Genomic DNA, 25,969 nt, shown 5'->3' with positions numbered 1-25,969 from the left:
TGAACAAGGTGCTATCTTGGGTGTTTTACATATGCTATGTCACTTAATTTTCTCAGTGAACTCTTGAAATTGCCATCATTATCCCCTTTTCACAGATGAGAAATTTGAGGCTTAAACTCATCCAAAGTTACCCACCTAGATCTCAGATATGAATCAGTTCTGATTCCCATGGCCATTTAACTATTATACTGCTTCCCTGGGAAGTTAGACGTTGACCAAACATTCAAAAGAACTTTTGAACAGAGTCTTCTGAAGGCAAAATGTATTTGCTTCAGGAGACAATGAATTTCCCACGCCCCACACAGCTGGCTAGTGCTGCAGCAGACTTGTGCACAGAGTATGTGATCGGTCTGGGTGATCTAGCAAATCTGAAATTTGATATATCTATCTCCTTTGAAAACAAAGCTAGTTGAGAGTGACGTTACGGTGAGGATTAAGGAGGAAGAAGATACCTCCTTCTTCTTTTTAAAAATGATACACTATTTATATATTTCTTATCCGGGACAAATTGGATAAAATGGCTAGTCTTTGCATCTACAAGGAGTAAAGAGACTCTGTACCTTTCAAAGAAAGAAACTGAGAAAACTCCTCTGGACAAGTCAACATTTGACTTGGTTGTGCTTTATAAAAATTATGCATTCTGTGACTGTGTATTCTAGGCCAAAAAGGGTTGGGTCCTTAGCTTTTAACTTGGTACCCACTCAAGAACCATGGCGTACCAAATAAACATATATGGAGTCATAAGTTTAGTAAAGAACCAAAGTCAAAGGCTTCCTTCAACTATTCGTCCTGAAATAAAAGCTAATTGAAGAATGGCAAAATTCATTTATTACTAGTCTGTGTGCCTCTGATAATGGGTTGGGCAACCCATTTGTCAAACATTTTATGAAACGTCAAAGTATCCAGTGTACTAATACTTTTCAGGGGAGTAATCATATCACCCGTTCAGATTTTACAGACTGACTTAATCATAAGACTACCATATTTGCTTTAAAGATAGCAAGTACTCTTTTAAGAAGCTTAAAAAAATATTACGGGAATGAAGCACCAAGAATTGTATATATTCATACATACCTCAACTGTACCAGTAGCCACATTACTTATAGATAGCAATAAAAATAAGCAATGGCCCAGAAAGCATGGAAAATAAATTAAATAAATACCTTAATTTAAAAGCAGGATTTGCCCTTAATTCCACTGTACCTGTTTCAAATACCCCCAAGAAGGAAAGTTTATTATTTCCTTGGCTAAACATTTCTAATTTTGTTACTATAATATGAACACACAGGTATTAGTATCTCTCCCAAAATGCACAATAAAAAATTTTGCCTATTAATAGCTAAAATCTACCTGGAAAAACCAATCAAGGGCAGGCTAATTAAGTATTAAGTTAGAAACCATGCTGTCCTGGATGTGTGCATTTGGACTGGCGGCTTATTTCAATATAACACAAATGCTGCAGACTGTGTCTTATGAAAAAATGCTCCATCAGACCAGGGGAAGGAATATATGGGTAGTATTTAAGTACCCATATATTTAGGAATTATTACATAAATTATTATACATAAAGAATATATCTAAGAATTCATTAATGTATTAGAACAAAGAAAATGGTACTTATTAAATATACTGGTTGCTAGCACTTACCTAGTGTGTGCATTTGCCAGGCACTGATCTACGTGCTAGACCTACTTTAAAGCTTTCAATCCTCATAATACACTTATGAGAAAAGTATCATTATTATTCTGACTTTACAGATGAGGAAACTGAAGCTGGGAAGTTGTGTCTTGCTCAACCCCTGCTGCTGTTAGATTGTAGAAGCCAGGATTTGAAATCTAGCAGCGTGGTTCTAAAACCTACATTCTTACCCACTACACTTCACCTAATCTCCCTCTTCTGTGAAACACACTACTTACATTACTAAGCAAGAATTCATATTATCCTTGAATTATACAAGAGATTCTATGAATTGAGGCCCAAATCATTTAGGCACACTGAAATTCCCAAAGAATATAACTTTTGAGTCCAAATTTCAACACAAATACCTGTATTTTATTTATCCAATTCCAGATCCTTTTCTGCTGAAGGCAATATTTACCTTTTTTGATGTACATACAGACGTGGCTGTATGTCAGTAACTTGCTTGTTGCGTTCCACTTCTGATGCAGCTAGACTAGAAGTGAAAGTGCTTTACACAGGTCTTGGGTTTCTTCAATTTATTTCCCCCATTTTTAAGTATCATTATTGCCATCGGAATGATCCTATTTGCATGCAAGATGATTTCTACTGATTATTACTATTTGTAACAATCTGTATTGGAAAGCTCCCTGGCCGGCTCTTACCTAACTGCAAAGTACTCTTGTGGGCTCTCTGAGAAACACCAAATATCATAAACTGCAGGTGTCTCAATGGAATTATTCTAACTGCAAGCAACAGCACTTCATAGTAATGAAAGAGAAACATATCTGTTCCTTAACTAAGTAGGTAAATAGCCTGCTTTATTGCTACTCCTTGGGGACCAACGATTTTGAAAATAACATATCCAATCGGTAGGCCATCAAAGCTCATTAATTTATATTCAGTTGTTTCAGGTGGGTTTTGTTATCAGGGCATGCTGGATTAGTGTTAACTTTACTGTGTGTGAGTACTAGCATTTTCTAAATAAAATAATGGCATATGCCAGTGAAATATGTCATCCAGTGCAAAGCACAGGGCAAGAAGAGCCTTTATGTATGGGGCCACTGCAGCTAACTACCTAATGTGTACATTATAATGTCTGTACTCTTTTAGTAAACAGCCCTTACAAAATCCTAGAAGACCCTTCAACAAGGCAATCTATATACTTGAAAGTAATAAAAACTTATTTCCTTAAAATGTTTACTTTAGACATAAGTAGGAAAAATACTCTTCCCCTGAACAGGCCAAATTAAAAAAAGAACCCTAAAAACTGTGTTCCATATTTTTCATGTTTTAGAACTGAAAATGGAAGATAGAGATTTACTATGAAGATGACTAATTGTAAATAAATTACAGTACACAGACGCATATGTATCTAACAAGCTATGTAGCTGTGTGAGGTTTTAGCCAAATAAAAATATAGAATTATGAGGCTCAAAGTAGCGATTTGATCTCCTCCCACAGACTGCACCACAGCGGAGAATCCTACGCGTGGATTTCCATCCTCTTTCTCTAGTCTGTATTCCTTTCTATCCCCGGGCTCCTTTTCAGTGCTATTGTTACAAGTGCTACAGCTCCCCTTATTAGCATATGTGAGTCTTCAACAGCAGACAAAATTCCCTACAAAAATAGTGCTTCCAAATAGTGCCTTTCACTAGAGAAAATCACCCAAGGCATACCAAATTAAATAGAAATGTAAGTTTTATACAAAAGCAGAATGTGATTCTTTCCCAAATGATTTTCACTGAAAAGCAAAAATCAGTGTTATTTGCACAATTTCACCTCTAAAGGACAGAACATTTTTGTCTCAGAATTCCTAAGCATAAAATCAAAAATGATTAAGGAACTGAACATGTTTTTATGTTATGTCTGCTACTCTGTTCACATGTGCAAAAAAACCTTCCTTCTCATAAAACAAAAATTAACAAAGGAGAGAATAATTGTAGCTGTCTGCAATTTCTGAATATTCAAAATTTGTGTTCTTCAATTTCTTGAACTTTTTCTCCTTTTGTAATTTGTCATTACGTTTATTATCACGTTTACTCATTCATATGCTTTGTTATCTCAGTAAATATGACTGAACATTCACTGTATACCTTCTAACAGCACTAGCAAACATGAGAATCAAAAAGTAAGTTACTAAAGGGTGCGCTGGCCACTGACAGAGCTGATTTCTCAGGGAACTAATACATATGTAAATATGGTACTTTCCATGAAACATCTTCAAATCAAGGAGGTGTTTAATATACTTCTTTCATTGCAAAGGGTTAATCAGCAAGGTTTACATTTGGGAATTTTCGGCATCATGTTCCTCCTTCTCCCGCAGTACAGCCAAAAATCATCTGACAGGAAACGTAAGATTAAGTTTGTCCTACCTAAGCGAACAAAGAGTGCTCTGAACAGGCCACTGGTTTACTGCAGAGCGGGAACTTTTCTAATCCTGCTGGAATCTGCAGCGCTGCTCAGAAAATATCGCGGAAAAAGTTGTTTTCTTTCCTCTAACATCTTGTCTCTGGGTCATCCCATTTTGGTCACACTGCAGATCCTGCTGCTTCTCCCATAAAGGTTAACTTAAAGCTCCAAACATAATCATGTGGAAAATGGACATTATTGATTCCTATGGTCCATTGTTCCCCTATCCTAAGTCCCTGAAGTTCAAGTTCAATCTGGAATTACATCATGTCTGGTTTCTCCTGGTTACCAGACGGCTTGAGACGTGACCACGGCTACAGAAAAAACAAACAGCCTTCTTCACGCTTCGGCTCCCCTATCGATTCAAACGTAAACTTTTTTTCTTTCTCTCAAGTATGCTTCAAGTATGGAGCATGGTTAATTTAGAGATTAAGCTCCAAATTAGATTATCTAATGGCATCTTAATGGATTGCTGACCCATTTCCTGTGGGATGGCAGCATGCAAGTCTGGCTGGAATACAATTAATTTCTTAGGAAGTCTTCTGAAGAGTTTCCTAGATAAAAAGGAAACGCTGTGTTGTGCAAATCTTTCTTTACAAACGGAGAAAGTTAGGCAAAACTGCAACAAATCCCAATGTATTTTTCAACAGCCAGATTACAGATACTGCGTGTGTGTAAACACCAGATAAAGATCATTTTTAAGAACGATCACATTTAAATTTTTGATTTCATAACAGGTACAAATAATTTTTATGTAAATGGAGAAGTAATTCTTTTAAATAGAATATCCAAGTACAAAGAACAACGCTACTTAGCAGCCCTGGTTCCCAAACAATGATCATGTGCAATTTTGGCTTTTGCAACTCCCCTCCTTGAAGGGGATTCTTCCATTCATCTACCTTATCAGCATTTCTATCATAGTCCCAGAGTGGTTCTAGGGGCCCAGAATGGTGTGTAAAAAGTTGAACATTTTGAACACACTTTAGAGCTGACAGCTGAAAAGGAAATTCAGCACTCTGAGAATAAAGCTCCCCCCAGGAACTCCAGGAACAACCCAGCTGTTGTACTGTAGTTATGTGTCAAGATAACAAACTGAAAGCAGGAAATGCCAACCTAGTGAATTTGTAGGGATGGTCTAGGTATAATGTTGAAATACAGGTTAACTATTAGCATTACGTAAAGCCCTTTAATTACATATTACCCTTATCATACATGTGCCGCATGTATACACACATATGCACATGTGTACACGCATGTACACACATACATGGCGCACATATACATATGTTTACATACAAACATAGTTTGCACCACAATATTGAAAATTATTTTGTTTAAATATTCATTCTTGAGTCGTTGAGGACATATATCTTATAAAGAAAATTTTATGGACAAAGCAGTGAAAATGGTACATGGTTGAGGACAGGGTTATGCAAACAGGCTTAGATGTATGAACTGAACGCTATTACTCCTTCTTTTTTTGCCCTCCTTCTCCTGACCAACCAGATTCAAATAATCTTTACTGGCTGCTAAATTTCTCCTGAGAAATCAAACAACTCTCTAGAATTGCAGTAATAAACGACAATTTCTTACAAAAACATGTGTAAAGTAACTACAGAATGAAGTATTCAACTCATAGAAAGGAACTGCTAACACATGTAACATGGAAAATGGCTGATAAAAGTCTCTTCGGTGCCATTCAATTATGGCATCAGCAGAAACACAAAAATCCCTCCAATTATTTCAGTAAAATCTTCATTTATTCATTATTTCAGAGGCTGAGCAAATGGTTTGTGTAAACATATCCTTCAGTAACACACACATGTTTATTTTAGCCATCTGAAGGCTGCTGCTATGTTTATAGAAGCCATCAGACACATACAGCCACTCACTTGTGGCTTTGCCTTTTCTTGAAAGGGGTGAAGAGGGAGAAGAGGGAATGAAACAATAAATCCAGTTTCTCTTTTGCATAAAGCACTACCTCCAACGTTTTTAAATAACTTCTGTTTATGTTATTCTTGGACTGTCCTTTGGCTTTCTTGTTCATTCAATTATATTGCTCTTTCATATTTGCTAGTACAAGCTATGTTCTGGCTATAGTTTCAAGAAAGAAAGCCAGTTAGGGAGTTAACTGCTGTATTTGTTTATACCCACGTAACTCACATATGTAGCAGTGTAATTTGTCCACATCAGAGGACAAAGCACAGACACAACAGTACCCTTATGAACAACATAAGCAACTCATCATCACCTATTACCCGGCTAAGAGCTGAGCCCCTCCAGCCTCAAGCAGAAGTAAGCCCTCCACCAAGGGATTTCACTCTGGGTTGACTGCAGTACGTGACCTTTGGGTTAGAAAACAATTCACATTTTCAAGACGCAAGCAACACACACACACACACACATACACACAAATGGCTCACAAAATTCTAAGGTCAAAACAACAGAACACCTTCAGGGTTGCAACTTAATAAGTCTGTGAAAACTTTCCAACGGAGTCAGCTTTGGTTCCGAAGAGAATGTTTATACATTGGGGGTGGGGGACGTGTGGAGAGGGAGGAGGGTGGAGGAAGTCTTCCAGTTTTGATTATACTCACTCAGCTCCCTCAGCACTGCCATTTTCAGCCCTGAAGAAGGAGCTGCTTTGACATGGAAACACCTCTACAGAAGGATGGGCACAAGGCAGAAAAGGGGGCGACCATGGACAAGTGATTATACGAAGAAGGTAACGGTAGCTAACAACAATCAAAACAAAGCAAAACCAAAACACCTTCTTTGCTTTGTCCTTTGCTACCACAAAGTCTCCAGGGATTGCCTTTTGTTCAAAACAAAAAGCAACAACCACAACCAAAATAACGTGATATTTTCTTTATTCCATTAGGACAAAGGCAAATGATTTAATTCTCTGGTTGAATAGACATTTCTCATGTATTTTTAATTTATTCAGATCATTCTAAAGTTGCAGCAGTGCCCTGAAGATTTCAGATGTCTGTTATCTGCCTTAAAAGTAGTAGTGTTACAGACATTTGTGATTTCTTTTTTCAATATCTTTTCTAGGAAAAAAAAAACAACTACTGAGTTTCCTAAATAACTATAAGACACACACTATAAACCATGAATAAATTATGAATATGTTATGCCACAGACATGACCTATTTTATGATCAAATATGGACTCCACGTGTGCCTATTTTTGATAAGTATAACAAAGCAAAGCAAATTCCTGTCGCATCTGAGCACATTTACTCTGAACTGTATGATACTCGGATTTTAAGAACGGTGAGGGTCTGTATCAGTCACAGTGTGTCTGGGACTGCCCACCACAGAGATTCAATAAATACCTGTTGAATGTATGAACGTGATGCCTGCCGTTATCAATTATGTGCCCTCTGAATCATGATAAAAAGGGAAGAAACAAACCAAAAGCTACCTTCGTCAAGCTTTTTGAAGCACTAAGGCCATTCTACATATCATGTCCTGCTAATCCAAAAAAATTATTTTTGAGAGAGAAAATAAATCTTAACTACATGAAGTCCATTTTTTTTTTTCTGATTGTGACCTGAAACTGATGACCACACCACTTTTTCACCAAGAAGATGATTTGTAAGATGAACAATGCTCTCCTAAGAACTGAGTTTAGTCGTCATATTAATTCACTCCAATACCTGTGTTCTGTGGTGATTCACTGTCCACTCACCTTTTCCTTTTGGGGATAACAATGTTTGAGTTGAAACATCACTACGAACTAGGTACAGTTATAGTTTAAGTCTTCAATAATTTATATCCTTATTTCGCTTTAATGTACTTTAGCAATACTACCCAATTTTAGATAAGTAAATGTCAATCAGTAATCCACAGATTGGGAAGTTCACACAGCTATAGCTACATTTAAAAACACAAGTTCTTTCCATCTGACTTGCAATTTTTTCTAAATATATTAAGGCTTGTATGTAGAAATGGGCCATTTAGCCAACCAACAGAGCATGGAATATAAGGATAAATAAAATTAGATCCAAACATTGTGTTATCAAGTTGAATCAAATTAAATTTTAAAATACTTACTAATAAAGACTATTTAAATAAATAGTTTATCTTCTTTCATTGAGTTTATCTTCTTTTTTGTAAGTATATATTGTATTTTTTCCAAATGGAGGAATAATACAAGCTTCGTGGAAAAAAATCAAAAGAGGTAAAAATGTACACATTTTAAAGAGGATGTTATACTAATCTTTAAAAAGAGGAAAAGTCATATGGTATTCATTTCAGGTAGTGAATTAATAAAAAGTCAACAGGCTTTTAAAACAGAATCCAACTAATTTTCTTAATTTTTACCTGAGGAAAAATGTGGGCATTTCATTAATTTCATTCTTTGAAACTTTACTCTTCAGCAGTTTCTATGAAGCATATGGAGATGCGCAGCACTTTTACAACTGATACCCAAGTATGTACTTTTAACACAGGGATGCTTAGTAAAGAGAGGATGACAGTCATAACACAGTTTGAAAATTATGTTGGCTCTACTTTTGTTGAACTCCTTATGGGATTACCTCACTCTCTTCTGTAAATTTTTATCTCATTACATAAGATTATACCATGAATTTTAATCATTTAATTTGTCAATTTGACACAATTTATTCTTTACTGAAATAATTCATAAGAAGCTGAATTAGCACTACTTACTTTCTAAAACCAGTACGTGAGACAATATCAAAACTGGTTTTGAAAATGAAGTTTTAGAATGATTTTCTCAGCCAACCAAATAAAGTCAGCTCTCAGTGATTCACATCAATGTATAAAAAGAAGCTAAAACTTTACTTAAACAAAATTCCTTCTCTAGCTATTGATTCCAACAATCCCCCCACTCCAAAATTCATGAGTGTTGCTAATAACAGTTAAATTGACTGATTTGAAATTTTTCTTTTAGTTAGCTTTTTCCCTCTGAGAGGGGAGTAAATGAATAGTAAAATGGCTTAAAGTTAACAGTAAAGAAAAAGAACTGAAATGAGAAGAAACTATAATGTGAAAACCCCATGCTTTTTCCTCAGACAGCTGAAAAAAAATCTTCCCTAAAATTGTGATTTCATTTTTCAGTTCCTAAAATCTAAGTGTCAAATCCCCTCCTCCCCACCTCCCCCCACTATTATAAATCGTTTACAACATTTGACAGCACTTAGGAATTCCAGTCACCAATTAGCATATGCTCTAATCTCCAATTAATTTGAAGTTGCATCTAAATGAGAAATAAAGAAAGAGGGTAGGGAGAGAAGGACGATATAGCCAAAACAACTAAAATTTTAACATATATATACTTTCTGTAAAGCTAGTTAGAAACAAACACTATAGCTCATGTAATTTTAGGTGTAAGTGTAGGGTTGGAAATAATTAAAATGTTACCTTTGCCAAGTAATTCCCAATGTATCCTCACTGGTACTGGGGTATAAATGCCTGCCGTTTTGATTCATGGTCCAGTCACAAATCCTCAGCTGTCAATTGAAACCTAGCAGTCAGATATGGATCGAGCAGTACTACAGTTTTTAGTATTTAAATGAACACATGCAAACTAGTACTGTACATGGCATTAACCTTACTTTCCCAAGAGGCAACTTAAAAAAAAAAAAAAAAAGAGCAAAAGAAAACCTTACTCTGAAAAGCAAGATTCCTAGACTGTTTTTCAGAAAAAGCTATTGCAATATGCTTCTCTATTAATTAAAGCATACAAGAGAAATGAGTGCTTAGAACATAACAATTAGACATTAATTAGAGTACAAAATGTGCTGAAATAAAAGCAAACGTTAATGTTCAATAGAGAGAAATATTTTAGAAAAAAAATTTTAAAAGCTTTTAAAAATATGTAACATACCAAATAATCTGCACTGAGTAAAATAATCAATAACTTTTAAGCATGCAGTTTGCAAAACACAGAAGACATGCAGTTTAGAGGAGAAGGGTCCCACCTTATGAACATCCTCCCTAACTTATGTTTAGAAGCATCAAGGGATTCAGTTTTAGATGTTTACTAATTTTGTTTTATTCAAAGTGGCTTTTTTTTTTTTCCAGACAGAGTTGATAAGAGTTTCTACTTTTATTTTAAACTCAGAGTAATGGCATTGGAAATACTTTACCACATCTGAATAGAGTGAGGAATGCGCTGAATACAAGCTGAAACGAATTCTTCCCAGATCTCCAAATCATCAGCTCTGCCCTTCAGAGGTTGTTCCAGTAACCCTATCCAGCTCTGTTTGGTTAACAGCTGCCCTACAGTGCTAGCAGATTTATTGAAAAGATATATTGCTTATTTTTATCCTTAAGAAAGTAAACTTATCTGGCTTTGGGGGGAAAAAACACACTAGAAAATCATGGGTTTTAATCTGTAGAGAGCTATGCTGTAAATTAACTGAATCTTGCATTGAAAAGATGACTTATTCAAAGCAGTCCACTAAACCTTGTTTGCTGCTTTTCAGTAAGAATTTCTAGAAGATGATGATTGGAGCCAAAGTCCCTTTAAACTCATGATAAGTTATTTTAATCCTTTCTGATAACATTATGGCTAAAAAAAAAATTGGCTATTAAGAATCTTTTCCTTTTAGACTCTAGTTTCTATACACTCTAGGTAATAGTGATTCTGGAGTTTCAGAATATTTGGTTTTGCTCATTTTTCTACAGATCTATGAGGCTCCAAAAACACCACCTACAATTCCCCAAACGTGTATTTTAATTATACTGATATTTCAGGTAAAAGTAATTTTATAAATTAAAGAACTGAAAATTAATTAACCAATCAATTAATTAACTAATTAAAAAGCTGAAAAAATTCCCTTAATGTAGACAGATAGATAGGTTGAAAGATATGTAGATTTTGCTTAGAATACATGTCATAAATAAGCCATATATCAGTAAAGAAATTAAATTAGAATGAAAAATATTCTTAAAATGGACCTTAATGCTTGCGTAAAGGAGAAAATTTTATGGCAAGATTTTTAAAAAGTGCTCAAAATGGAGCATCTCATCAGAAATGCAATGTGATGGGGCAATTTGAAAAATTATTTCTTCAGTAACAGTAGTCAGTTGGCTCCTTCAAAGTCTATTCTTTTCAAGCAATACTATGAAAACAATCTAAAAACAGTTCAAGAAGCTTGGCTTCGTATAAAGATTACCTTAAGGACCACTCATAGATTCTGCTCTAGTCCTAGTTTTGAGTCAAGTAAACATTCTGAAGAAGGGGGGCAGAGTAGAGCAGAGCTCTAGGCAGAGCACATGTTAATTCTGCTAATAATTAATTTCAGGTTAGTTTCTATGAGCCTCTCAGGTTATATTGGAGAAATTTTCATAAAGAAAAGCTATTTTCACAAAGCCAGGTGACCTAAATATCACTCACTGATTGGCTTGTTGTCTCCCAGACAACTGGAGACACTGTTGTCTCCTTGGAAGAATGCATATGTAAATCAGTTAGTTTTTTGTTGTTCATGTTGCTAATTTTTTGTTTGTTTCTTTGTTAATCATCCCTCCAAAATGTCAAGAGGGCTGTCTTTGGCCACCCGGTGAACACTTAAAATCAACATACTTTTGGACTTTTCTCTCCTAACAGTAGTCTCAAAGGGATGAAACCTGACTACAACTATTCATTTTCAACCATACTTAAGGTACATATGATCAAAATATCTTCTCCCAAACAGATAATTATGCTTAAATACAGAAAAAATGATCACTGAGTATATTTAACAATCTACGTGCCAAAGAAATGGGCAGGATATCATTAGTATTGAATTAATTTCCTTTCAGTTACTGAAAATATAAAATAAAATTTCAATTTATTTAGCTATTTAGATTGTGGACTGGCATTGTCAACATTTCCAAAAGTTTCTGAGGAGAAGTATTTATACCTGCTTATATGTTATAACTTACTTAACCAGGTTACTTGACCAAGAGCCTTTGAATTAATAATTAACCTCTTGATTAAGCAAAATTTTAAAGGTGATCGTGTGGACAGGGGAAACAATAAACAATTAAAATAGAAACTGTATATTCACTGAAAATTTCCATGATACTAATTCCTAGTGAAATCAATTCCTAAGAATCTTGTTTGAATAAGATAGTCCTGACTCAGCAAATTTTGAACAGATTCTCAGGTGATGAAAGGTTAAGTGTATTTAAGCTTCTTTTTGGAACATGTTAAATATTCTTGGTATTAGCATAATTCAGAATTCCTAACCAAAACGGATTTTACTTTAGACTTTAAATGTTTAAAATAATAGGTGATAATCTTATTTAAGTTTAGGGTAGTGATTTCTCAATTTCTGTCCTGTGAGAGGGTAGGTGTTATGTAATTTAGCTATCAATTCTTTTTTTAAATTAAATTTTAAATCTTTAATTTTAGGTGGTACATAAATACATGCCTTTCATTAACATAATAATTTTCTGCAAAGCTTCAACAACGCCCTAGTGATTTTTCCAAGTACTTTTCCTCAAAAAATAGGGAGATACTTTTTCCCCCTATAGTAATCAAGTTTAAAACACCAGGGGCAAAGTCGTTTAGAAATTTAGTTTGTTAAAGTTGTGTTTGTAGCAACTCGTACATTTGTAACAATACAGACTCTTTGACAGATCTGATCATATGCACATCCTCACAGAAATGCACACATATAAATAATTTTAATTCTTTAATTTATATGCATCCACAAACATGACATAAGATTGTCTAGAAAATTAAGGTAAATTTTATATTAAAACAATTATGCCCAGATTTCCAAAAGCAAACAGAAGGTGAGGTAAGGAAGTTTAAGATTCTCCTTCAAAAAAGCTATGAGTGAAGGGATGGGGTTGAAAAAATCCAAACTAAGAAAGAAGTGAAGGTAAAGTTTTCACTGCATATGTTCTTAAGATGATGTCCCTAAAATCTCTGGAATGAGAACCTTGTTCTTAGCCCAACTCAATGAGTTTCAGAAAAACAAGCATGGGGACCATCTAGTTTCCCTCAAAAATCTGCCCAAGGGGAAACACCTAAGATCTGGATCATTATCCTTGCCTACAGGACACTCAAATATTCATGCAGGTAGAATCAACATTGCCTGTGATTTCAGAATAAGAGTTTGTTTATTCACAGGACGGGCCTCCATTGTTATTAACACGGGCTTTTGTTAAATGCCTCACAATTAGCTTTGGGAACAAAAGAAAGAAGGTAAGAAAATGTTCTACTTTGCTGGACTCAGCAAACAGTACTAACAGTCCCTTATGATGACAACAGCTTTCCCTTGAACCAATAAACCATTAAACTGTAAACAGAATAATCAACACAGGTAAATTTATCTTTTTGCTTTTCTTTTTTTTAAGCTTACAGGGACCCTCAAGGGAATATCTTGAAAGGTGTGTTTTATATTCTTTTAGGTTTCTTCATTTCTCCAGGTAGCCCCCAAAGAAACAGATTTTTGGGGGGTGGGGGTGCTTTTGGGGGTGGGGTGATTAAAAAGATTAATCCTTCAGGATTCATATTTTCCTCTTAACTCTTAGATTAGTTGATTTTTATTTTATTAATCACCTACCAGAGAGCAAATAAAATGGCCTCTGAATGAAAAGGATGTAGCTTTACTGAACAAACAAAATGGTCAAGATAAAATTGTGATACAGGTGGAGCATGTAAACATATAAAAATGAAAAAGATATTCAAGGTCATCCTGGTACCTTAAAGTTACATCTCATATCAATTTCTGAAAACCGTGCTTCTTGATATTTAATAAACACGGTAGGATTAAGTTAAATGGGTATGCATAGTTCATGAACTAAATAAACACTACTGACCATAAATCATAAGAACTAGAAAATGAAAAGTTTTTGTTTTTAATTTTTAAATGGAGGTTACTTTCATCTGTAAAATTTAAGATTTCAGGGGAACTTGGAGATCATGTAGTTCAAGCTCTTCATTTTCCTTTCCAAGATAAGAATAGGACAGAAAGGTTTAAAGGCCTGTCCAAGGTTAGACATGTCCTGTCATGTCACTAAAACCACACCTCCTGACTCCTAATCCCTGTTTCTCTCCCACGACACAAGTTTGCCTGTCATTATTCTTTTCCTACCCTACTTTTCATGTGCAGCTCAAGAATATTTAAGGCTAAAATGTCTATAATTATAACTCTTCATAATTTCCTTTATTTCCCTGATTCTGCTTAGACCTTCTGAAGTTAAAAATTTCAGAAAAGAAAATTGTCTCCCTTGTGATTGCATTGACTGAAATTTAAGGTTACAGCAAACGATTTTATTTTTATGTTCTCTAGAATAATTTATCTGGATATTAGCCTTTGATACCCAATAAAAGTAAGTGAATGAATGAATGATAAAAGACAGACTTTGGAAGGTTTTTTATTTTATTTTATTTTTTATTTTAAGAACTAGCCAAAAAGCTAAACATTTGCATAGCCATTATTTTGAGTGAAACTTCCTTTAAATGTGTTTCCTTTCCAGCTAGCATATGTGAAAGGTGACCTCTTATCCATTTACATACCTACCCAGAAGTCATGTGATAGGGTTTTACGTCAAGCTGTCAATTATGATAACAGACACAATAAGAACAGCCCAAGTGTTGATAGCCTGCTTCCTGACTTTATTGAAAAGTTTGTTGATAGTCTACTTGTGGCCTTTCAATTGCTTGCCTTTAATAAAAGACTACCTTGCCAGTGGTTTTAAGGTACCTAGCTTTGGCTTTGCCATTTGTCAGGACAAATATTATAAAGGGATTTCAATGAATATCTTAGATAAACAAACATAAAATCGTACAGAGGCAACGTCTTAAAAAGGCCATTGGGTGTAACAGAAATTTTTAGTGTCGTGAAAAGTCCTTTCAAATTCTAGTTTCAAACTTTTATCAAGAAAAGTGTTGAAAACATTTTCATAGAAAGTAGCCCAGTGATTGAAATTGAAATAAGAGCATCATACAATCATGCAAGAGATGTAACATGCGGAAGCCCGGGCACCAGTAAAATCCATGCAACTGTGAGAAGTAATGCAAGGACTTGAGTTGATCAGCCCACTGATTCATTAGCTCTAATAATAAGTAGCATATATAGTCAGGAGATTATAATTTTGAGATTATGAAAACAAGTCTTGTATTTTATAAACTACAGCTGACTTGACTTTGTTGTCTCAGGGAAGGCAAAAGTGACCTCCCATTTGCTCCATCTCAAATCTCAAATCGATATCAAAGGTTAATATGTACCTTAGCCCAACTCAATGAGTTTCAGAAAAACAAGCATGGGGACCATCTAGTTTCCCTCAAAAATCTGCCCAAGGGGAAACACCTAAGATCTGGATCATTATCCTTGCCTACACGACACTCAAATAGTAATAGTATTTGAATAGTAATCAATAGTAATTGATATGAATAGTAATCGAATTACTTCGAATACTAATCTTTTATTTCCAAACAAGAAGCTTCTTAGCTACAAACTTTTTTTCCAACTTGCAATAAGGGTTTTGTAAATATGTTGTACTGATGTATAACAGTAAGGATTTATACTTTTATTATGGCCTTACACTCTAGTATAACGGTGATCAAATTAACTAGACCTTTTTATGTTACCAAACTTTCTATGACTACAAAGAAAGAAGGCCTGCAATTTAGCAAATTTATTATGAGGCTGATCAATATGAAATTGGTGCTAATTCAAGTAAGCTGTCTCATATTTGCCATTTATACTAAAATTGTTAGACTGGATTATACAAAAATTTCTGTATTTTCTAAGCAATACCCAATACTCTGCTATATAATTCCGATATTCTTGGGGAGATGAAATTTAGGAAGTGTGGTTTCTTCACTGCCTATCATAATGAATGTGCACAGTGTGTTCAGGAAGTATAAGGAGGAAAGGAAACACCGCATTTTACTAAACTTCTGTGAAGTTAAGCCAGAGAGGAGGTCCTTGACACTTCTGAAAAAGTTCCAAATCATAAAAAGACATTTCTCAGCAGAGACTAAAGAGTTCGGTTTGCCAAAAACCCACAAGTTCTTCAAGCCACCACACCACCGTCCAAGAGAAAAGTTAAAGAATGAAGTTCCAATTGAAGTTCTGATTTTAAGATTTCCCCCATGCCAATAGTGAATGCACTAAATAAGCCAATCATCTCAAAGACAGTCTAGTTCCAGACCTTGAAAAACACTCAAGATTGAGTTAAGAGATAAAGGGAAACTTCAAAGTTCTGATCAGCTGGCATGAGCTGATTATTATGACTAATTAGAGGACTGTTTTTAATGGAAAATAATCAATTGTTTTAAAGAAATTTTTTTTGAAATATTCTTCAAGGTTATGTGATTTTATTTTTCAGACTCAAATGAGATATCACATTTAGAATGGCAGTGGAATTCCTGTGTCAGAAAAACTATATTTCAAGGCAGTTAGCAACCAGTAATGATCAGTAATAACCATTATAAAAAGGAGCACAGTGATGTATAATTACTAATAACAACTGCATGTATTCCAAGTTAATGGTTATAAAAGCTTATGCTTTTAGTATTCAGATTTGCCAAAATGAATGTATTACTCTTACCAGTGGAGTACAGGGTTAATTTTAATATTTCCCATCTTAATTTAAGAAGTCAGTGTCCTTGTGTGTTAGGAATAATTATATTGAAAGCTCTGCTTTAGTGTCATTGTGTGGAAAGATTATTTATAAGACAGTCAAAATTATTCAACAATTTTAAATTTATTGTTATCTCTAATTTATGTAGGCTATATTAAAGTTCTTTTCTAAGAAAAAAATAGCACTCAACAATGCACATCAATACTTTTCATAACCTAAAAGGATAAATCTTTATACAGCAGTCGCCAATAAACTGAAGAATGTACCTGGTGACAATATTTATTCTTAAGGGGTCATGTATATTAAAAGCTAAGGGGAATGTTTAAAAGAACTCTCTCAGACTAAAACCATTGCCTTTCTAATTTTGAATTTCTCCTAGCTAATATAAAATGATTGATTACCTTTATTTCATGTACCCCTTGATTTTTCTTTCCATTCATCACTGAGTACTTTAAACCAAATGCATTTAAAACCTGCTGCTAGAAGAGTGGTCTCTTTTAAATCTTTGGAAAGTAATGAAAGCACACAGTAAATCAATCTCATTTCTGCTGTACGAAAGAATAACCTTTACTCTACTGAAGTCATTTAAACTGTTCCTGTCCCTCTGTTCCTGGACAGTAAACATAAAACTTCATCTCTAGGATTCTGTTAAAATTTGAAAGGATTAAAGTAATTGAAAGCTTTTAACTAGAGCCTTAGTTTAGTAATATACGTGTATAGTATGATACGCATATACACTCATTTTCTGCATGCCTCAAATTGTAGCTTATTATGAATTGGCATATAGGGCTTCTTCAATTCAAAAAGTAGCACTAATTCTTTCATTATACAGAGGACAAATTATCTGTCTGTATGGCACTTAAAACTGAACATTATATTTTTCATTATGAAGCTTATATAATTTTTCTTTCAAAGATCAATACACATTATATATTCCATAAGTGTACACCATATTTGACCCATCTAATCATATTTATATTGTAAGAGGTCTTCACTTGACATTGTCTACTTAAATAACAAGTGGCAGCCTTTGATGAAAAAAGTTTGTAGTTCTAGAACTCATATATATATATATATATTTTCAATTAAAATGTGCTCAGAACTCTATCTACGTTAAGACTAGTATTTTCCTGATGCTTGTTAAGTTTTCTTGATTTATCCTTGGACATGTGAAAGAAGAAATAACTTTTATATAATCAATTTTTGTGATCATAATTACATGAGGCTCTAATGACAGTCATGAGTTATAAATTAAAAACTTAAAGCTGCCTTAGGTTAGGACAGGAGGATGGGAAGATTGCTTCTAAATACATGAAAGTGGTTATAATATTCTAAATGTGTTTGGGCTAAAGGTTTAAATAACAGAGGCACGATTCTATGAATTAAAAGTTAACTGAAAACTAGAGACATGTCATTAAGAATGCAAGTCTCATGACAAAAATATTTCTGAAAATATGTGAAATGATTTGTAAGAGAATAAGTTTCTAAACCTATGAATCCTGCATATGTTTTTAAAAAACACAAGGAACATATACATTTGTCAAATAGAACCATATTACAGTAATTATAGCATATTTCATATTATAGCAATTTTAGAGGTGAAAAAAAGCAACATTTCAGAAAATTATGTTGAAAAGCCAATGGCTGGCAAAACCACTAATTATTATTTGGTATTTTCATAACTGTGTACAGATGTTTTCAGTTAGCTCTCACTCTTTTGTTTTGTTTTGTTTTGCTTTTTTTTAAACCTGGCAAAACATCAAGTATCTTGAATAAGCTATCATCTTTACGATTTTCTCTGAACTCTGCATGTGGTGACCTTTAATATAAGCAGTCTGCCACCTTGGCCTGCAACTGGGCAGGACTTGAAAGTTCCACATGAGGCACAGATAGGCATGATAAGCATAAACTAGGTGGACAAGTCTAGAACAAAAGAAGCTGGCATGAGTACCTGCACAGGCTCGCTACATCTGTAAAAACTCAGTTGCACATACAACTTAAATGAAGAGCAAGCTCATTAATACCAGCTCTTTCTGATTCATTATAGACATTTTTCCCTATGCAATATTTTGCACACTGTTAATTTCAAACTGCTCTGCTATCAAAACTTGAGAGCAGCAAACATATGCATCATAAAATATATTTAAATTTGGAAGTGTTTAGAATGATTTCTGTCATCCCGTAACTAGAATCGTGGGATTTCTGTATTTGTATGGTCCACGCTTTTGACTATGGCTAATTTGTTTATAAGCTACCATTAATCCTGGCTGTATATTTTCACAGTTTGGGTAAACACTTCATTTGCATTAAATTTACAGCATTAATGAGATGTGAAATTTAAAATGCTACTTGAAACATAAATGAGGTAAGAAAGCAGAACCAAAAAAAAAGTGTTTTATCACATCCGAAATCAGTAAACCAATTTAAACCTATTAAAATAGGAAGGATGCGTCGCCTGAGATTTTAGGTTCAAAACTCATCTTCTTGGACTAAAATACCAAAATGAGGAGTAAAACATCTGGAAAATATGAAAGAGCTCAAAAAAACCCACAAATTGTGAATTGTGTAGTGCTCCTACTTTAATTGGCTTTTAAATCAATTGACAATTTTTGTCTTTGGAAGGTATAGGCTAGTAAGCTCTCAATAGCCAGTAAAACAGAAAAATACTCTGGCTGAAACACTGTTTATTCATGGATGTTATGAAATATGCTACAGAGAAGGAAAAGGTCTTGAGCCAATTTGAGACACCCTGTTTAGAGAGGCGAGAAACAATGGATAAATGAGAAGATATTTTGGAAAATGAAATGATCAATTTCTTTCTCAGAAGCCCCGTGAGCCCCGTTCTGAGTCAAGATCTGAGAGGCAGCATGGAGAAAAAGCACCAATGCAAAAGCGTGGCTACACCATCACACCTGGGTGAAACTTGCCCACCTGTTGCTGATGTAGGAAGGATGGGTCTCTTGGGCTTAGTCCCACATATCGATTGGCTTGAGATGTGCCTGAGGCTGTGTAGGCTGATTAAGGAAGAACAAAAACAAAGATAAAAATTGCGAACTATCAAATGAACACCCTGTCCACGCAAAAGAAACCCAGAGAAGTGGGACTTGCAACCAAAAAAAAACAAAAACAAAAACAAAACACAATGTCTTTCTCTTCTCTTTCGTGTGAGTGAATACCACTGATATAAATGACAGTTGACCTCAAGTTGACTGGTTTACCCCCCTCCCAAAAAATCTATCCAGTAACCATATCCCATACTTTGGTGTGGGCATCTCACACATGCTCTGGTTACAGTCTTGCAGGAGTACCAAGGACGGGCTAAATAGAAGGGTCCCTTTCCTAGATGGACCTTTTTACGAGATACTGGTTGTCTAATAATGGGATAATCGATGATGGTCTGTGATTCTAAATGTAAAAGCAGACTGAAAGTCTGTCAGGAAAAAGTGAAAGGTTTAACTGATGGGATTTAAGCAGATGTGCTTGATGATATAGGATGAAAAATCTTACTGAAAAGTCTTACTAAAAAGAATATCTAACATTATTAACATAAAGGAGAAGGCTATTTTATTATATCATATAGAATGAATTAGCTCAGTATTTTATTTAATGTGAAAATGCCCTTAAGTTTGATAGAAATGTTTCTGAAAAAAATCATTTCTTTTCCAGAAGCACAAAAAGTCAATTTTTTTGTGATTGGTCCAGAGAGTGAGTTGATAGATAGTGAATACTCCTTAAATTATTAGGGTCTCACCTTGCAAGTACTTTTTGTACAGGTACTTGTTTGTGCAGAGCGAATTTTTCAAAGAAAACATCTCCCTAGCCCTAAAGATGTTTGTTCCTTTTCACAGAGGAAAGGACTAATGTATCTTCCCAGCACTAAGCAATCCCATTGTTCCATGTCAGAATAAACAGAAAAAGTAAATTTTCATCATTTATGTTACATCTATAGGTCTGAAGAAAGCTATAATATTTGGTTTAAAACCGTCAGATTAATGAGGAATCCAGACGTTAATTCTTAAAAGGCGTTTTTAAAACGAATACACTAATCCTGCCACGTTCATTTGGCCCATTGAGGCTTTTTTAGGTCAACTTTTTAAAACAGTGAAGATGCTCACAATTCACCTTTTAGTTATTCCTGAATGAAGGGCTCACTCAAGAGCAGCCCTAAGCAGCCAGTGTCCCCTATTCAATCTCCAGACCTCTGGAATTCAACACACACCATTGAAGAAGAGCCTCACCCTTAGAGAGTGGGCACCAAGTCTGTGCTATTCTTTCTTTTCAACCACGAGAAAGAGGTTTCCTTGGCCTCTGTGTTTTCCTTAATTTTTCTGATTTATGAATTCAATGGCTAATTTCTCATCAGTGGCGCCTGGGGAGGTGCAGCGACAACTTTGTTTATAGGAAAGAAAAACGACTCACTATATCGCTTTTGTGCAGGAGTGGAAAATGGACTGATGCAGCCATCTTTATACAACCAAAATACTCCTTTGAATATTTTATGATTTTATAAGTCAAATAAGATCTCTTTTTAATCAACCTGTATGTGAGTATAAGAACAATTCATTAACAAACAGGCTGACAGTACTCCCATAGGTGAGCTGTGATCGTTTCGGTCTGATCTTCCCTTGAATGTAATCTATTAATGTCAGTATAAGAGTAGGTACCAGAAGTTTCTGGAATTTCAACTACTTAAAAATCTTTGCTTTCTATTTGCTTTTATTTAAAGTGTTGACTTTGTTTGCTGAAAGATGCCCAAGGCATCCACTTTTAAAATTTGGATGTAGCATTTTAGTGACTGTAATGTACATAGCTAACCTGTAGCACAAAGGATTCTTATTCTTCCTTGACTGGGTCTCATCCATCTGTGCACTCAGCGAAGTGTTCACTAGTGTAGGACCCTCTATCAACAAACCAGTTACTGAGAATTAATGATTACTGATGGGAATTACAAGCTTGTGTGGTTTTATTATTTGATGGGGCCTCATGAATTTTGAGAAAGAAATGCTGAGTTCACTGTACACTCCAAGTATTGTCCGTTTTTCTTGTAGGGTTCCTTCCTAGCCTTTCAGAGGCCACAAAAAAAGAGCACTTTCCAATGGCCAAGAAAGAAAGAACCAGTGGTACTTCTAAATCTCTGTAATTTCACACAGGAATTTCCAGAGCATAGGGATTTTCTTGTTCTAAAAATGAAAATAGAAGCTCTGGATTTAACGTATAATTGACGAGAAGCATGCTAATTCCTCCCGACTGGAATTTTATCATTCCACTTTACCAATCTGTGCACACCAGCTCCAGTTCTAAAAAGCTGGCAGTGTGGATGAAGCCAATTGAAAAACTGGGTAATAACTCCTGTGTACTTATGAGTACTCTATACAAAGAAGCAAAGGAATCATTTGGGTTATTGGTATGTGCTATGTAAATTCACTGGCTAAATCTCTGACATTTAAAATGTTATGGCCATGCTAAAAATCATAATACCTGATGCACCATAATAGGCTAAATACTCAAAAAAATTTTTTTAAAGTTGCAGACAATGAAAGTGCAGGTAGCTTACATGTGCCTAATACTAAGCTCTGAAATGTTTTCTCCACCCAACATTGTGTGACTGTTTCTCACAATGACATAACCTGCAGTGATGTAAACATGCAATTATCTTACAGAGGTACTGATTCAGCCTGCCTTGCGAAGGGGCTTAATTTCTATAGGAATGCTCCAATAACTAACAATTACCTAATCTCTCTTCGGGTGATATAAAAACCTTGTACACTGTTATGTTATTCAGTGCATTTTCAATGTATACCTCGAACAAGCAGGCATGACTTATTATTTATGTTATAGCTATTTACTCAAACAAATAAGCTTCTCCCTTTTCAAATAGGATGCACTGAGTGAAATTTGATAAGAGAGAGCTTGCGAGAGCCAGGCCACATTCATGCCTGCTAGTTCCACATAAATGAGAAATCTCCATCGGGTCGGGTAGCTGGAAAAGTTGCCGTGTTTTCCACCTTGGATCAGATATCCAACGGCGCCTTTGATGGACATTTCTCATTTCCTACAGAAATACTTACTGGTTGCTGTAGGTGAAGCTGCCTCACCTTCAGTGGATGTAGTGATGGGTTTAGTATCTGTCATGGTCAGGGTCACAGGTCGCACTGCACTGGGATGGGGAGAGGGTGCCAAGACAGGAGTGAAATGGCCAGGCACTTTCCCTACTACTTGACCACTGCTGTTAGGCTACAAAACAAAAACAGAATGCCGGGTGAAACACTACAAAAGGCAGTCATCTCGTCCAACAAGTCCACTCAGCACACAGGGCTGAGTGGACCCCGCGTGCTGTGTGCAACCGCCACACAAGCTCTCTCGGATCTGAGTCAGAGAGGCTCGTCAGTGGTTAGCAGTCATAAGAAGCAGCAGCATTTAAAGAAAGTCTTCAGCTTCAAAGCACTTTATATAGGTTTAGTCATCTTTACAACACCCCAAGAGCCAGGTAGAACTGATCCTTCCACTGAGTTGGACAGAAAGCTCAAGTGGAGACTTCAATGCTGAGCCCGAGGCTAAAACAGAAGTCCTTACTGAGCTAGTGAGAATTAGAATCAGTGCTACCTTCTTATCTGCTCTTCATGGTCACTTTTGGCTTTCAGAACACAAAATTTACCTAAATGATGATATCACTGAGACAAGGAAGACAAGGATTTCTAGGAGACCAAAGGAGTCAAACTCAACAATGCCCATCATGTATAGTCAAGGCCCATTCTTTGGCATACAAAAATGCTAGCCCTTGCTCACACACAGGTGCACTCAGAAACACACCTCAGGCAATTTTGATCTTAGAATCTCCACTCGACTTGTGACGATTTACTAATATAAACAGGTAGAATGATATTTTAAACATTTAAAATTCCAGCGTCCACACAATGATATAAAACGCTGAACTAGGTCCAACCCTACACCTACAAATAAAAGATTTCCAACGTAAATTAAAATGTGCTGAAGTGAAGCAGAGGGCAATCAAATATACTCTGCTTTTTGAGTTACTCTTCCATTGCTGGGCATGGAGAGTTACACAAAACACTGATTGTTGACATCTGTGAGAATTAAAGAGAAAATCCGCTAGGCAGTGATAGAAAAGATATTATTATCTGAGTTTTAACCTAGTGTCCATAGTGGGAGACAAAACTCTAAGGGAACACTGTTTGAAGAAATACTGGAATGTATTTTTCTAGACAGAGAATGGTATTTTTAATTATGCTCATGTTGGAATTCACCAGTACATAACGTACACAACAATTTGCTCTGAGGGTGTTCTCCACAAATGTTTAGTCTTTATAATCTGTACCACTTTTAAAGTCCAAAAAGCAATGAAACAGAATATTTTTCTAAATGCCTGCACATAAATTACAAGTAGACATTTCTTTAAAGAAAAAGATAAACAGCTATGAACACTTCACTATTAGAACTTAGAGACATGAAGTAAGTCTTAGTTGGGTGCCTCAGAGGCCACATTATTTATTCTATAAAGAAAATGAACTTTTGAATATCCTACATATTCATCATGAGTAAATTAAGTATTTAAGTCAGGAAAACTGACCAGATTTTTTTCCCCCTATGGAGACCTAGGAGAGAGTTATATCTTAGACTAATTTTATTTAAAATATTCCATTAAATAGCATGACTGTCTCACTCTAATCGGTGTAGCAGCAATGCAATTAATCTCCAAACTGCTGTGGGGAGGACAAAGCATCTCAGTTGCTCGACTTAACAGTCAAAATCAGTGCAGCCCTGGGGGATACTGGAAAGGAACAGTTGACAACAGGTCAACAAGTCCTCATTTTTTCCCGATTTTTAGAGCTAAAAAGGCGAATATCAAGAGCCCTATTTTGAAGTGCAAATTACCTGGTTTTGAGTTGAAGTTAAACATCAAAGCAGATATAATGTTCCTGCAAAAACAACTCTGCAGTTTATAATAAAGACCCACTTTTCCTTTCAAAGGGAAAAAGCAATTTGTTTCTAAAGAAGACCATCAACTTTTGGTTATGCGACCACTGCCAAAAGACTGCTTTATATATCTCCCCCAAGAAAAAAAGAGTAATCATGTTTTATCATCGGTGGTACATTCGATGGTAAAAAGCCTTTCTGTATATTGTGTTCACCAAAACAGTTTTGACAGTACCTACCTGAGAGCATGGAAGAGAAAAATAACAATATTGTCAAGAAAATGCTGCCACCAAATATATTACCTTGCCCACCCTGCAAGCCTCTCTACTGGAATTGAATCGACATAAACCAACAAACAGATGTTTCTCTCATTTAAAAAAAGTGAAAGTGACAAAGAAAGAACTCCCAAGCCAATATAGACAACTTTCCTGAAACTCAGGGTCAGAAGAATGGAAGGGTTATTTCTTTTCAGTTTTCTGTTGGTTCAAAACAGATGAAGCTACACTATAAAGCTTGTCTTTTAAGGTTGCTAATAGATGAACTTTCATATTGTAGATATGAAAAGAGAGACATCTTATCTGAAGATGAACAGCATTAGGAAAGGATTATCCTACTTACAGTACATTGCTCCTATTATACAAAATCCTGAGAGGGAATTTTTTTTTTTTTAATTGAGATGAGAGTAAGATGCTTCTCAGAAGCTCGGTCTTTACCTTGAAAATATGAAGAAAAACTGAGAACAATATAGGCAGATTATCACCTAACATGCCCTCTTAACTTATAAAGAAATTGAAATATACGTAAAACAAGCACTGAATAATTAAAGAAATGCAGAACACTAAGGCCCTGATTTTAATTTGCATAATTTTTCCCCTAACAGCGCCTAATTAAGACATCAGTTAAAAAAAAAAAATCCAATGGAACTCTAAGATTTTCCACACTGAATTAACGTTAAGGACTTTTAATGGATGTCTTAATTAGACTTTGTTATTCATGGAAATTCTACACAAATTAAAATCAGACCTTGTGTGCACTGTTCCCAGCTGAGTCTAGCAAAATGCTCTATGGAACTGAGACTTTTGAATCCATGCTCCGACAGCAAATTTTACTTCTAAATTGATATACCAAGATCCTACTGTTTTACTTAGTAATTATTATTACAGTCATTAAAAGTGCTACACCATTTGAACATTTTCTTCTAAAACACAAATCATTTAACTTTAAATTCAAAATTCAAGAACAGTATACTTAGTTTAGCATTACTAGTCAATGGAGCTAAAAGTACAGATAACTTAATGTTAAGTAACCCAAATAGTGCTGGACATGTTGTTACTCACACACACACACACACACACACACACACACACACACACACACACACA

General features: G+C 35.2%; 1 protein-coding gene across 8 annotated transcripts in view; it reads right to left on the bottom strand.

Moving 5' to 3' along the window:
• Positions 1–25,969, bottom strand: part of NFIB (nuclear factor I B) — a 230,037-nt gene that overhangs the window by 4,914 nt on the left and 199,154 nt on the right. For 2 of the 8 annotated variants that reach the window (XM_029201388.1, XM_029201390.1), the window contains exons 9-11: positions 22,721–22,886; positions 19,584–19,666; positions 9,483–9,571 (exon numbers count right to left, since the gene is read on the bottom strand). The exons of 2 other annotated variants lie outside the window; for them this stretch is intronic. In XM_029201388.1, coding sequence (XP_029057221.1) covers positions 9,483–9,571; positions 19,584–19,666; positions 22,721–22,886 — 338 coding nt within the window. Of the gene's footprint in view, positions 1–9,482; positions 9,572–19,583; positions 19,667–21,071; positions 21,190–22,720; positions 22,887–25,969 lie in introns of those variants that run through there. 4 more of the 8 variants (XR_003790623.1, XM_029201389.1, XM_029201392.1 and 1 more) reach the window with 4 other exon arrangements.

This window comes from Monodon monoceros, unplaced genomic scaffold (assembly GCF_005190385.1).
Source record: "Monodon monoceros isolate NGI ecotype Baffin Bay Population unplaced genomic scaffold, NGI_Narwhal_1 Super_Scaffold_5, whole genome shotgun sequence".
NCBI classification, from domain to species: Eukaryota; Metazoa; Chordata; class Mammalia; order Artiodactyla; family Monodontidae; genus Monodon; species Monodon monoceros.
Note: the sequence above shows the minus strand (reverse complement) of the source record. Positions and strands in the feature narration are given on the sequence as shown.